At 38.6% G+C, this 13494-nt stretch overlaps 1 protein-coding gene across 3 annotated transcripts in view; it reads right to left on the minus strand.

Annotated features, from left to right (window-relative positions):
• The window catches only part of CFAP20DC (CFAP20 domain containing), a 312336-nt gene that overhangs the window by 163406 nt on the left and 135436 nt on the right, over nt 1-13494 (minus strand). For all 3 annotated transcript variants that reach the window (XM_055135696.1, XM_055135697.1, XM_055135695.1), the window contains exon 6: nt 10771-10927. In XM_055135696.1, coding sequence (XP_054991671.1) covers nt 10771-10927 — 157 coding nt within the window. The remainder of the gene's footprint in view (nt 1-10770; nt 10928-13494) is intronic.

A 13494-nucleotide genomic window follows, 5' to 3' on the forward strand; every position in this document is an offset into this window, starting at 1 on the left:
AAATTAAATATAAATATACTTTTACCATATGAGCCAGCATAAAAATGTTTATAGCAACTTTATTCATAATTGCCAAAACTGAAAGTATTCAAGATGCCTTTTAGTAGGTGAAAGGATAAACTGGCACATCTAGACACCGGATTTGGTGCTAAAATAAAATTAACTATCAAGTCATAAGAAGACACAGTGAAATGCATATTACTAAGTGAAAAAAGTTAATTTGAAAAGGCTACATGCTGCATGATTCCAACTATGTGATATTTTGGAAAAGTCAAAACTATGGAAACTAAAAACAGTCCAAAAGTTGTCAGGGATAAGCAAGAGAGGTAAAAAGAACCTAAAAAATGTTTGGGCAGTGAAACTATTCTGTATGATACTATACTGATGCACAGCAGAGCCTGGCAAGCTACCCGTGGCATAATTGATACGCCAAAAACAGTAACAAGGATGGTTCTCATTCCCCTGATACTGAAAGAGCCCCCAATATGCCACTGAGCTATACTAGTGACAGGGACAAATGGAGACATTGCTGGCGCCTGCTCAAGCAAATCGACGAACAATGGCATGACAGTGACAATAACTATACTGAAAGACACAAGTCATTATATATTTGTCAATCCTTGGTTCCTAATATACTATACAGAGTCAATCAAAAGCAAATCATGGACGTGAGGAGATAATTATGGTGTTAATGTAGGTTTATCTGTTGTAATAAATGTACCACTATGGCATTGGTGACCACACTAGGAGACTGTATTCGGTGTAGAAACAGGGTATATGGAAATTTTCTGCACTTTCCAGTTAGGTTTGCTATGAATAAAATTTCTCTAAAAATATTTTTTAAAATATTGTACATATCTGAGCCACATGATATGTTTATCAGCGGTATTGGCCTAGTTTTCTTTTACTTTGTGTGTGTGTGCGTGTGTGTGTGTGTCTGTGTGTCTGTGTGTGTGTCTGTGATGGCCTTATCCAGTTTTGAAATAAAAGGAATGCTGGCTTCCTATAATGTGTTTGAAATCCCCCCCTTTACAATTTTACAGAATTTGAGAAGGATAGGAATCAAATCTTTGAAAGTTTAGTAGCAGGTACCCTTGGAGTATTCAATATACCAAAAACAGTAACAAGACTCACAATGGAGGCATTACTGGTGCCCGCTCCAGCAAACTGATGAGCAACGGGATGGGGATGACAGTGATACAGTGATTAGTGAAACTAGTACAACCCTGGGTAGTTTTTGCTGATGTGTGGGATGAAGTAGAGAGGGGGAGCTTTTATTGTTATTTCAATTCTGTTATTTGTGGCAGATCTGTTCAGGTTTTCTACTATTGATTTGTAGGTTTCTAAGAAGTTCTCTACGTGTAGGTGGTTCAATTTCTATAATATAATTGTTCAACAATACTTTTGTAATACTTTTTTTCTGTAGTATGTTTTATATGTCTCTTTCATTTCTAACTTTAATTTTACTTTTTCTCTGATATGGGCTAAAGGCTTGTCTAATTTGTTTTCTTTTTTTTTTTTTTCAAAGAACCAGTTCTTGTTTTCCTTAGTCTTTTAGTTTGCATTTTGGACTCCACTTTGCTAGTCTATGCTCTAATTTTATTATTTCCTTCTCTCTACTGATTTTTGGTTTTTCTTTTTTCCTATATTCTTTTGGCAAGAACTTATATTTTTATTTGTGATTATTCTTATTTCCTGACATAGCCTGTAATATATGAACTTCCCCATTAGTACTATTTTAGCTGCTAATTCTACAGGTTCCGACAATATGAAAATGAAGTTGTGTCTTTGTTTCCATTAGTCCCCAGGTATTTTAAAATTGACTTAGTAGATGTGCAATAGCATGTATTTTCCAGTTTTGTGGCCCATCCCATCATTTTTGTCTTGGTTAATTTGTAGCTTCATTATCAGCATGATCTGAAAAGATGTTTTTACATTGGAGTTGATGTACTATTTGAATTTAAGTAGTCTTTATTTTATTTATGTTCAATTGTTTTTCCATGTTTTGGGGGAAGTATCCTATCATTTATTTGAATAAATTCTGTGCTTTGTTTTTTCTTTCCTTCTTACCCATTATCTGCATGTTGCCTTACCTCATTTTGTTTCCATAAAATGGCACATTTTCAGTTTTCTTTCATCTAAAAAAATCTTATCTCTTTCTCTTTTTCCAACTGATAAATTTGTATTTTACTATGTCTGAATTCGTTGGCTTGGCTCTTCATTTTATTTATTCTTTGTCTCTGTCTTTCTCTAGCACTTTATTTCTTTCTTATGCTCTTTTGATGACCATGAGTTTCACACGCTTGGCTAGCTGGTGCCAGAAAATGTACACTATACTGAGACATTGAGGATCCCAAACAGCAAAATCATCAAGACTTGGCTCATGTGGGAAGCATCAGGGATTAGACTCAATCTCATGATTACCGGCTAAGCACTTATTGCCTCTAAACTATCCTTTATTTTTGACCATAAATTGAACTTTTCAATCCTGAATCTCAGATATTTTACTTGAACTTCTCCTTCTGTTCATTGACTTTATTTCTGAGCTCAAGAATATGTTTTTGTTTTGCTATATCTCTTCGATTAATCTCTTATAATAATTTGACCTGCCTTTCTTAGTTTTCTTGTATCTTTAATATAGTAATTTTGAACTCTGACACATAGAGATGAATCTTGAATGTGTTTGACATGGATTCTGGAAAGTTGCCCTAAACAGGAGATGGCACATATTTGTATAATCTCAGATTTCTATGTCAATATTTTTGTCTGTTTATTTTGCTACTTTTTTTTCTTTTTTTTTTAAATTTTATTGAATCACTGTGAGACTGAACTTTTCATATTGTATTTTTGTTGTTGTTATTTCTTTTTTTTTGTATAATGTAGTATAATATTATTTTTTTTAATTTTTTTATTAGTTTATTTTAATTAGAGAGTCATCGTGAGGGTACAGTTACAGATCCATACATCTTTGTGCTCATGTTTCCCCCATACAAAGTTCCATAAGCCATCCCTTCACCAGTGCCCATTCTCCACCACCCGTAAACCCAACATCCCTCCCCACTCCCCAGTCCCGTCTCCCCCCACCCCACCCTGCCACTATGGCAGGGATTTCCCTTTTGTTATCTCTCTCTGATTAGGTGTTGTGGTTTGCAATAAAGGTGTTGAGTGGCCATTGTGTTCAGTCTCTAGTCTGTATTTGGGCCCGCATCATCCTTCCCCCACATGACCTCCAACCACATTTTACTTGGTGGTCCCTTCCCTGAGTTACCCAGAATGAGAGACCAGCCTCCAAGCCATGGAAACAATCTCCTGGTACCTATTTCTACTATTCTTGGGCGTTAGTCTTATAGTCTATTATTCTATATTCCACAGATGAGTGCAATCTTTCTATGTCTGTCTCTCTCTTTCTGACTCATTTCACTTAGCATGATACTTTCCATGTTGATCCACTTATATCTGTTGTTTTCTAATCTATCTGATCTGTGATATTTAAGACAGTTGGACCATTTTTTACATTTCCAGCAGGTAGTGCTATCTCTTATTAGCTTTTAGTTTTTAGCGTTTATTTCAGGTTTGCCAATTTTGTAGTTGCTGAATTTGTTTCTGCAGTGTCAGCAGATTGGGGCAGGGCCATGAAAGGGTTCAGCTCCTGTTGAGAATGTGCTGGAGGTGTTGATTTACAATTATGGTACCATTTATATACCTCCTCCTCAGGAACCCAGATGTGAGACTCTCAATTTTGTCACTATCCATGTACTTCATGAGATAGAACCTGTCCCAGGAATTGTAGATGAATGTACTCTTGACAACTTTTTCTGTTTGCACCCAAACCATTGCAACACTAGCAAAAATGGTGTGGGAGCAAAACAATGCTTCCCTATGAGTTTCACCTTACTTACAGGTATAACCCCTCACACCATTCTATTCGCCACCTGGGCATGAGATGGTTCACTGTCCTGACATTTGTGGCCCTCATCCATCTATAACCTCATGTCTCCATCTAGCTTCTGTCTAGTGAAGTATAAACCTCCTCCCACATGCTATTACTACAGTCTGTCTTGGTCTCTGAAGTACCAGGGTACTTCAGTCTCATCCCAAATGTGGGGTTCTCTCAATATGTTGTCTTAATAGTTAATTAGTTGCTGCTTTTAAGAAAAAGTGAGGGGAGATCCGCCCTGTGCCGGCCGACATTTAAGCAGAGAGCCATGTGGGGACGCTCCTTTGCGGCCCCGCGCGAGATCGATCCCGGAGGCAACTGAACCACTTTGGACACGAGCGGCGCCCCCAAAATGCCTCCAAACTGTGTGCTGGGAGCTTCTGGCCCAGGCGCTGCCGGCAGGGTATGCTCTTTTCTCTCTCAACTCTTTCTGTTTGAACGCAGCGAGGCTATAGCCGGTTTTTAGACTCTACAGGAAGTCCGGGATAGCCGATGGGCGGGACTCCCGGATCCGCCCTGTGCCGGCCGACATTTAAGCAGAGAGCCATGTGGGGACGCTCCTTTGCGGCCCCGCGCGAGATCGATCCCGGAGGCAACTGAACCACTTTGGACACGAGCGGCGCCCCCAAAATGCCTCCAAACTGTGTGCTGGGAGCTTCTAGCCCAGGTGCTGCCGGCAGGGTATGCTCTTTTCTCTCTCAACTCTTTCTGTTTGAACGCAGCGAGGCTATAGCCGGTTTTTAGACTCTACAGGAAGTCCGGGATAGCCGATGGGCGGGACTCCCGGATCCGCCCTGTGCCGGCCGACATTTAAGCAGAGAGCCATGTGGGGACGCTCCAAACTGTGTGCTGGGAACTTCTGGCCCAGGCGTTGCCAGCGAGTGATGCAATTACCAAAAGAATCTTCCTTGGACTTCATATAGAAATCCAAAACCGCGCGGCTGCGATAGCAGCCGCGCGACCTAATATCTTTTGATTGTTTGATTGTCAGCAACGTGTAAATGTTCCTTTTTGGCAGGGCTTAACGTGGGGGGAAACTCCAAACAATAGTACTAAGTTTTTTGTTAAAGGGTAAAAGATTGTAGCGATAGAATTTTAGGCAGAATTTTCCCTGGACTTTAACGGGTCGGACTTTGGTGGGAAATCCTAACAAGAATAATAAGTCTTTTGCTGAAATATTGAAGGCCACCAAAGTGGTAGCCATCTCTATAGACTGAACTAAGCCATATCCCCACGCCGGCTGAAAAGAAATATCCTTCTTTCTCGGGAAAAAACGCGGCGTGGCGTTAACCATAGTATGATGTCCATTAAGCTGACACGGACCTGGTGGCGTGGGAATGGGATGCAAGGGAATAAATTATTATGTACTTGGAACAGCGGGACGCTGGTGGAACCTTGAGCCGGGGCCGATACCAGCGTATTACTTTTGGTTCCAGAAACTGCTTGCAGACATTGTACCAGACTATCAACTAAGCTAGAGCCCCACGCCGGCTGATGACGAGAAATAACCATCTCTTTTGGTTTGTTTCCCTTTGTCAGGCAGCGTGGTGATTACTAAACAGGCGTGATCTCGGTGGCGCGGGACGAGGGGGGAAAAAAATAGAATAGTTATGTAACCAACAGCGGGACTTAATATCTCTACATTCTCAGCAATGGAGAGCCATCAAATGCTTCCTTGACAGTGGGACTGTCTTCTCTTTTTTGGGGGGAAACCCTAGCAACAATAGTGAATTATGTGTTGAAACATGGACTGTAACCAAGATAAAGCGTAAACGAAGTGAAACTTATCACTTACAAGGGCGGGGACTGGGGGGGTGGGAGGGGGCGGGAGGTATAATGGGGTGGTTGGTGATGGAATATGGGCACGGGTGAAAGGAAGGGTGTTTGAGTACTGTATAACTGACATAATCATGAGAACTTTGTAACCCTCCACATGGTGATTCAATAAAATTTAAATTAAAAAAAAAAAAAAAAAAAAAGTGAGGGGGCTGGAGAGATATCACAGTGGGTAGGGCATTTGCCCTGCACGCAGCTGACCTGGGTTCGATTCCCAGCATCCCATATGGTCCCCTGAGCACCGCCAGGAGTAATTCCAGAGTGCAAAGCCAGGAGTAACTCCTGAACATTGCCGGGTGTGACCCAAAAAGCAAAAAAAAAAAAAAAAAAAAAAAAGTGAGGAACTTCCTATACTGTTATCTTGACCCCAGAAGTTGCCTCAAATTTTAGTCTTAATATTTTCAACATTTTGAACTTAATTTTTAGAGTTCTAAATCTCTAAATGGTAACATTATATAGAATCTCAAATATCTCTCTTTTTAAAAAAATTATCACTGTCAAGCACTCATTTAAAACTTAACTGGGGGTTGGGGGTGATGGAAGGGAAACTGGTAGCGCTGGTGGTGGGAAATGGGCACTGGTAGAGGGATGGGTGTTGGATCATTGTAAAACTGAAACCTAATCATGAGCAGCTTTGTAACTGTGTATCTCATGGTAACTCAACTGAAAAATAAAAATTAAAAAAAACCCGCTTTGGTTAAAATTTTGTCACTAAAGAAACAAACAACAAGAAAAAACACTTAACCAGGCATAGCATGAGATAAGGGCAAAAACTAGAACCAGACAAACAATAGATTCCGATATTGGAATTAGGAAGATAATTTTGATTAATATATTGAAGAAATTGGATAACAATAATTTCAGCTAAAGAAGAGAAACTAAATATAATGACTGAATTCTCTATGTTATAAATCAATGTTACTTTGAAAAAGATTTTTGGAAAAGGATGAAATAGAAACTATAGAAACTCAAAATGAAAATGCGGGGGCTGGAGCGATAGCACAGCGGGAAGGGTGTTTGCCTTGCACGCAGCCGACCTGGGTTCGAATCCCAGCATCCCATATGGTCCCCTGAGCACCGCCAAGAGTAATTCCTGAGTGCAGAGCCAGGAGTAACTCCTGTGCATCGCCAGGTATGACCCAAAAAGCAAAAAAAAAAAAAAAAAGAAAATGCTTTATATTTATTCAATTCCTTGATAATATACAAAGAAATGTCAATGCAGATGTTAAAGAGGAGTGTAAAAGAATAACTATAGTAGCACTATTCAATATAAAGCAATGACACTATACAGTACTGAAAACAGAATTAAGTGACTCTCACAAAGGCAATGTTTGAAAGACCATATAAATACTACATGAGATAATATGGATGATATTCCACTTACACAAGCTAAAAATAAGTTACTCTCTGCTATTAAAAGCCAGGATAGAGTTACTTCTAGAAGGGAAACAGTTATACCTGTTGGCTGCATAGCAACTTGCTATATAGTGTTTTAGGAGTGGGGAAGCAAGAAAAGGAGGTCAAAGATAATACAGAGACAAAGGTTAGGGGGCCTTGGACTTGATGTGGTGTAGAAATGTTTGCATACATCCAAACTACCAGAGTCAAAACCGTGACTCAAACAACAATAAGGAAATTTGAATATATACCTGTCAAGAAGACAGACGGGGGGATGAGAACCTGGGATCACTGATGGAGGGATATGAACAATGTATGCAAGAAATTGTCAACAACTTTGTAAATCATAATGCAAAAATAAAAAAAAAACTTGCAGTAAAACATTTAAAGGAAATTATTAATGCAGAAAATAAAGTTATTTTTATCTTATAAATGCAGTTTCTTAACTTGGAGGAAAACATGTATAACTCCTTGCCTTATTTTTTTCCCTTCCTGTTAAGTTTTATTTATCACCATGTGCCCTGTATACCTGAGATCAGAAACTTTTTGGAGGGATGGTGCAGAGGTTAAGTCATTTGCTTTGCACGTAGTTTGCACCAAATATGATTCCTTGAGCATCGCCAGGAGTGATACCTGAGCACAGAGCCAGGAATAAGCCCTGCGAAGCACTAGTTGTAAACTCTCCAAAACAAAACCAGTAGCTCTTTGCTTGAGTTCATTCAGAGATTAAATCTTGTGATACTTGGTTATAAGACCTGATGTCTCATTTAGAATTTTAACTAATGTCCCTGCTATTTTCTTATTTATTTAGATTTTTGGACCTGGTAGTACTTGAAGGCTATTTCTGTCTGTCATCAGAGAGACACTTCTGGTGGTGCACAGGGATCAGATGCAGTGGCAGAGATCAAAACAGCTATCTCCCTGTTTTTAGTGATGCCCTTTTAGCACTGTCTTTGGAAAAATTAGGGCTTCTGATTCTTCAACTTCACTGAAGCTCTATATCGTAAATCTCATGAATGAATACTCTGTAAACATAAAGGTTTATTTTTACTGCTCTTCTAAGGTAGTTGTCAATTCTCAGCCTACAAAATTTATAAACATCTTTTGTTTGGTTTTCCTTTTCCCATATTCTTCATTCGGATGGATGTGCAGAATTTTTATTTCCATAATACTGGTATTTAAAGAAGGATCAGAAAAATGTTTATTTAGGAACTGGAGAGATTTTATAGTGGGTTAGGTGACTGCCTTGTGGCTGACATAGGTTTGATCCCTGGCATCATAAATGGAATCCAAAGTGAAATCAGGAGGGATCCCTGAGCACAGAGCCAGGAGTAAGCCCTGAGCACAGTTGGATGTGTCCCCTCCAAAAAGCTCCCAAGACAAAATAGAAAAATATGTATTTAAACTGTTAATTTATGCATTTAAAACTATTAGTTGGGTTAAAAACTCACCCACAATGATCTGGAAAGAATGAACATTAGTTTTCTATAACTTCTGAGGTTTTTATTAGTTACACGCTCTTTTTTCAAATGAAGTCTTTCACAATTTCATACTGCCTGTAAGTGGAACCTAAGAGAAACAGCTATGTTTCTTGACTGGCTTGTGATATCTCTTTGGGAAGCTGTTAATGTAACGCTGTATTTTATTATCACATGAAACTGGATAGGCACAGTGCCCTATCCAGAGTGAATAACACAAGGATTTTCAGTTACTCATCTAGAGGGAGCACAATTCCAGTCTACATACACATTTTTAAGAAATCAACCTTGAGGGGCTGGGGCGATAGCACAGTGGTAGGGCGTTTGCCTTGCATGCAGCCGACCCGGGTTCGACTCCCAGCATCCCATATGGTCCCCTGAGCACCGCCAGGAGTGGTTCCTGAATGCAGAGCCAGAAGTAACCCTGTGCATCTCCAGGTGTAACCCAAAAAGCAAAAAAAAAAAAAAAAAAGAAAAGAAATCAACCTTGATATATTATGCGAGGTCCTTCTTAGGCTTCTAGAAGAATTAATTTTGTGATAAAAAATCCCCGGATAAAACCAAAAGGAAACATTAATATTCTCTCAGCATTTTTTGTTGTTTAATAATATTTAGTAAGTTTGTGTCAATTTATGAATTATATGTCTGTTACCAAAAGTACATTATCATGTAACAAATAAATAATTAATGTATATTTCTAGTCCCTCTAGAAATAACGAGGTGTACATCAACTATCTTTTTATTTTTACATGATCATAAAAATTAATGTTAATCTAATTTCTCTCAAATGACTTTATAAAATGTATACAGAATAGTAAGGTACAATGGTGGACAACTGTGAAACTTTTTTGATGTGTGACCTCTTTAGAATACCTTTTCTAACTTATACAATGAACCCTAATTCTCCCTGGTTAGGAATCTAACATTTACTTTGGTAAGCTCCCTTGTAGTATAAAACCTGGATTCTACAACTCAGACACAGAATGCCTGTCTTTGTTTAGCAGAAAGAACAAAACAGACAAAATCTGCTTCTAGTAAAGGTAGCAGGAAAAATGACAAACAATTTCAGGAGAGGCAGTAAAAGATATTCTGGAACATAAGAGGACAGAATAATGGTGTGACAGAGAATCACTGCCCAGTTTCTGTAGCTGTGATGGGTTTTCCCTGGAGCCGTCTTGTTTTGGACTGAGTTTGTTCTTAGCTGTTGGCTTCACACTTGATTTTCTGAATATCCTTGATATTCTATGCACTGACTAATTTTCTAAAATAAATTTTTGTTTTTATGACCTTCAGATAATGCTCTTACTTGCAACTGAAAGCCTTGACTAACTCAAATGGTAAGTGCTATTATAAATAAAAATCCTAAAATAACCACAAAAGCATGTATTTGTATATTTGATTAGAGTAAAAATAAATATAATCTAGAATAACAAAAAACATGCTATAATAAAGATGAATCATGAAGACTTATATTATGTGGGATAAACAAATCACTGAGACAAATATGGTGTTACTCCACTTACACGACGTATCTGAAATGTCAGATTTGTGGAATCTAAATCTGGAGAGTGGAACTGTGGCTTCCAGGGGTCAGGGAGCAGGGGAATTTGAAATCGATGGGCTTGAAGTCAAAATGGTAAAGAACCATCCATAATAGCCTTTGATACCTCCTGGCCAACTTTTTGCCCCCAGTCACGTAACATACTATACACTTGAAATCTGTTCATCTGTTCATCAGATATAGATATTCATGTTAAATATCTTTTTCAGAATAAAATTTAAAAAATTTACTGGGTACTCATACTATCCTACTCAGTTATGTCTTAAAGTATGTCTTATTTATTTACTTGGTAATTTTTATTTTGTTTTGCTTGTTTTCTTCTGCTTCCCCTTCTTCTTTTCCTTACCCTTCTCTCTCTCCCTCTCTTCCTCTCTCCCTCTCTCTCTCTCTTTCTCTCTCTCTCTCTCTCTTTTTTTTTTTTTAGTGCTGGGACCTAGCCTAAGGCATAGCACAGGAAAGGCAAATATTCTACAATTGAGCTAAAGCACTAGTCCCACATGTCTTAATTTTCAAAAGATTTGGAAAATTGCAAAATCTTGATAGTAATAAACTGAACATACCATCTTTATCAGCAGTGTCTTGAGGCTTTGATTTTAAAGTGAAAATCTTTCGTAGCTTACAGTTAGCTGAGACAATAATTCCATCCAATGACTGGAAAACTGCTCCCTTGAATATTTCACTGGTAAATGCCACTAAGTCAATGCACAGATTACACCACTAAAAAAAAAAGAAAGAATTATTATATTCTTTAATAATATAAATGAACACATCTATATGTGGAGAATCATCTGGAGGGAGCACAATTCCAGTCTATGTAGACATTTTTAAGAAATCAACTTTGCTGTATACTATGTGCAATCCTCCTTAGGCTTCTAGAAGAATTAACTTTGTGATAAATAATCCCAGGATAAAACCAAAAGAAAAAATTAGTATTCTCTCAGAACTCTTTTGTTGTTTAATAGTATTTAGTAAGATAGTTTGTGTCACTTTATGAATTATATGTCTTAGTTACCAAGAGTAATTGACTTAAGGCAATTATTTGCATCAACCAACCCCTAACCAATTTTTCCCTTTAGGCAAGTTTATTTGTCTTGGTTTTATTTTCTTAAAATTTTCCATTATTCTTTCTAAAAAATCATAAAGCTAAATCATACGTTGGTTATTTTATTAAAGAATTCCCACCACGGATAAAGCTTTGAGTACTTTGGAAAACTTGAAGTCTGTAAGCAATAGGCTGGTGGGAAGCTAAATGCAGGCCTGTTAGAAAAACACTTAAATTTTGAAAATCAGGGATAAAAAGCCTATTGTTTCCTCAAGGGGACTAATCTGATTACAATTAGCCACTTATATTTGTTTTTTTAAAGATATATGGATGAAATTAGAATTCAGGTTAAATTGTAGCCAATGATGTCTACTTATAACCAATTAACCTATTGCACAGAAATAGATTCATTTAAAGAATTTGCAATTATGCCTGGTACTTGCCAGTTTTTAAAGTACTCTTCAAAGGGCTAATTTCTGCCCATTAAAATTGGACCCCCCCATACATCATCAAATGAATTTCTAAAGGGTCTGAGTTAAAGAACAGAAAATCATTTAATCAAAATTAAAACATATTTAAGATTATAAGACAAACACAGGAAATTAAAATTGTATTTGCGCATTTAAAAATACCAGGATCTTCCATTATCTGTTTAATAGCATAGATACAGAAGTTTCATTTTATTAATGAATAAAAGTTTCAAGATACAGTCACTGATAATAGAAGTAAGTTTTCAAAAAATTTTATTTTAGGCACAGTGGTCTATAATACTACTGGTAGGGTTTCATAAATAACACACTTAAGTATCACACCTTCCAACAGAGTATCTACTTCCCACCCACATTGTCCCAGTGTCCCCACTTCATCCTCCTAAGTTCCTTCTGTGGACCCTGTGGGATGCTCCCCACTAGAGACAAATTCTCAATTTGTTGTCTTTTTACCTTATATATTAGCTTATTCTGTGTCTGTCCTTCTCCTAACCTCATTCACTATGACATTCTCCAGATTCATCCTCTTAGCACAAAATTGCATGATTTCATCTTGTTTTCCAGCCAAGTGGTATTCCATTGTGTATATGTACTATAGTTTCTTTATCTAGTCATCAGTTCTCAGACACTTGGGTTGTTCCCAGATTTTGGCTACTGTGCATAGTGCTGCAAAAAACAGGAGTACTGATGTCTTTTTTTTTTTTCTTTTTGGGTCACCTGGCAATGCACAGGGGTTACTCCTGGTTCTGCACTCAGGAATCACCCCTGGCGGTACTCAGGAGACCATATGGGAATCGAACCCGGGTCAACCGCTTGCAAGGCAAACGCCTTACCCGCTGTGCTACTGCTCCAGCCCCAGTACTGATGTCTTCTGAAATGAGTTTTTGGGCTCTGGAGGGTTTTTTTTTTTTTTTTTTTGTGTCCACCTTGTTTTCCAAAAGGGCTGGACCAGTTGGCATTTCCATCAGCAGTGAATGAGGGTTCCTTTTTCCTACATTCACATAATACTGGTTGTTTTTTTTCTTTGCGGTGTGTGCCAGTTTCACTGATGCGCAGGATAACACTGGTGGCCCTTCCTCCCTGGCTGCAGGGAGCTGGGGTTTGTTGACTGCTCCCCCAACCTGTTCATTACCTTTGCCCCCTGATCAGACTCTGCTGACTTGTAAATATTGTTTTTCTCTTCTCCTTAATGTCCTTTGCATGATTAGTTACTTCAGATCAATTACTTTTTGTATGGACACAGGAAGTTAGAGAGAGAGTTGCAGGGGAGAGAGTTGGGAATGTGGAGGGGCAGAGTGAAAGTGGCGGGCAGAGTTGGTGAGATAGAGCTTCGGGCAGAGTGAGAGACAGAGTTGCTGTGGAGTGGGAGAGACAGTTGTGTCCAGAGATGGAGAGTGTTGTGGAGCGAGTTAGAGATGGTTGGAGTGAGCTGGGAGAGAGTTGGGGGTGAGCTGGGGAGAGGGTTGTGAGAGTTGTGGAGAGAGTTTGATAGAGATGAGAGGCGGAATAAACAGCAACTGATTACTAACCAGCTTGGCCCTCGTTCCTCCTTCGTCAGCCCATGGCAACGGCTGTCCCGGGTGGAGAAGGGTTCGAGAGCACTGAACACAGGCATCGAGAGAGAGCTTCCCGGGGAGCCCACAAACATCTGTTAATGTGTGAGCACTCATAGCTCACCAGAGCGAAAGGAGTTTACACACTGGTGTGAGGTGATATCTCATTGTTGTTTTGATTTTCATTTCTTTGGTGATAAC

The sequence above is a fragment of the Sorex araneus genome, chromosome 4 (assembly GCF_027595985.1).
Source record: "Sorex araneus isolate mSorAra2 chromosome 4, mSorAra2.pri, whole genome shotgun sequence".
In the NCBI taxonomy this organism is placed as follows: domain Eukaryota; kingdom Metazoa; phylum Chordata; class Mammalia; order Eulipotyphla; family Soricidae; genus Sorex; species Sorex araneus.